At 39.0% G+C, this 1796-nt stretch overlaps 1 protein-coding gene across 1 annotated transcript; it reads left to right on the top strand.

Moving 5' to 3' along the window:
• Positions 1-831: 831 nt before the first annotated feature.
• Positions 832-1302, top strand: LOC110543370 (large ribosomal subunit protein eL29-like). Its single transcript, XM_060374727.1, has one exon. It carries the CDS (start codon positions 832-834, stop codon positions 1300-1302), a length of 471 nt encoding a protein of 156 aa, XP_060230710.1.
• Positions 1303-1796: the final 494 nt, after the last annotated feature.

Genomic DNA, 1796 nt, shown 5'->3' with positions numbered 1-1796 from the left:
GGTCATGGATCTTAGAAGAGACCCCATTACCGCCCCTTTACTAAACCATATACTTCTTTGCAGTGTTCTAAATACTTAGTCATGTACCCACAGAAAAATATAACTCTTTCTCCTCATCAAAAAAGTTTCTCCCTGGAATGGATTGAGACCATTACAAAAAAGTGCAAGTGATCCAAATGAAGGGAACAAATGACCATGGGATTCCCAGCCACAAATAATACATCAACAACACAATTCTTGTACCTAAGTCTAGGAGAACATCTGGAACGACCAGCTGGAAAGATTGTAAGACATAGAGGAACAGAAAACTGGCTGTGTAACTGTATATCCTAGAAGGGAAAAAGATATGTCACCTATAATGCTTCAACAAATATGGCTCCCTAAACAAGACTTGCACAATGACAATATCAGTAGGCATGCTATCATGAAAGGAGGAAATCTCATGAGGGCCCACCCCTAGACAAAGTACTAAAAATAACTAATACCTTTTGAAAGTGGGAGAATTAATCTTTCCCAGAGATGAGTACCATAATTTATCTAATACCAAGTGGTCAGCCCTGAAATCATATGTAACAAGCAACAATAAATATACTCAGCAGATTGTATTTATATATTTATGCACACACAAACTATATGCATATTGTTCTGAAGTACTAGGGTAGATGTATGACTTGGGGCTGGGTTATATATTTTCTGCATTTTGACCAGTTGTGCTTTTCTGCAATGGTATCAATCTGCAGCAAATATATATATATATATATCAATAAAAGATGTCATGAGCTTTCTCTTCCGGTCCCAGACACTGCAGGAGCTGCAGATTACTGTGCAAACATGGCCAAGTCCAAGAACCACACCACACACAACCAGTTCCATAAATGGCACAGAAACGGCATCCAGAAACCCCGGTCACAAAGATATGACTCTCTTGAGGGGGTGGACCCCAAATTCTTGAGGAACATGCGCTTTGCCAAGAAGCACAACAAGAAAGGCCTGAAGAAGATGCAAGCAAACAACGCAAAGACAATGAGTGTGCAAGCAGAGGTCATCAAGGCCCTTGTGGAGCCTGCAGCTGTTAAACCCAAGATGCCAAAGGGCCCCAGCCACAAACTCAGGCATCTGGCTTTCATCACTCACCCCAATCTTGGGAAGCAGATTCAAAGCTATATGGCTAAGGGTCGTAGGCTCTGCAAATCAAAACCCAAGTTTCAAACCAAGGCAGAGGCCACAGCTCCAGCTAAAGGCATAGTTTTAGCTCCAGCTCAGGCTCCCAAAGGTGCCCAGGCCCCTGTGAAGGCCTTGTAGGAAAGGGTTCTGCTAATGTGAAGACAGACAGACTGGTGTGACACACCCATCTATGCACTCTTTAGATATGACCAGTGTGCTATTTTTACAAATAAACCTGAGGCAAGATCTGTTAATAAAAAAAAAAAAAAGATGTCATGAATTTGAGAGGAAGTAAGGTGGAGGCATGGGAGGCATTGGAAGTAGAAAACAAAAGGATGAAATTGATATAATTATATTTTAATTTTTAAAAGTAAATAAATACATAGAGGGAAAGAAATAAATCTATATTTACTGTTTACCTCAATTATTTTGGTTTGGAACTAATCTATTGGAATAGGAACAAAGACAGTAAAATTTTTATTTAAATAATTATTTGAATTATCAAAGTCTCACAGAGGAAATCCAAACAATAATTAGATCTTACTTCAAAAGCCTATATGACACAAAATTTCAAAATATAAATGAAATGAACAAGTTTCTTGATCGATTCCACTTGCCAAAGCTGGATCAAG

This window comes from Meriones unguiculatus, chromosome X, assembly GCF_030254825.1.
Source record: "Meriones unguiculatus strain TT.TT164.6M chromosome X, Bangor_MerUng_6.1, whole genome shotgun sequence".
Taxonomy (NCBI): domain Eukaryota; kingdom Metazoa; phylum Chordata; class Mammalia; order Rodentia; family Muridae; genus Meriones; species Meriones unguiculatus.
This window is presented reverse-complemented; position numbering and strand designations above follow the sequence as displayed.

Bases quoted from the DNA above. Each gene is read 5' to 3' on its own strand.
- LOC110543370 (XM_060374727.1), top strand. From the start codon at position 832: ATGGCCAAGTCCAAGAACCACACCACACACAACCAGTTCCATAAATGG.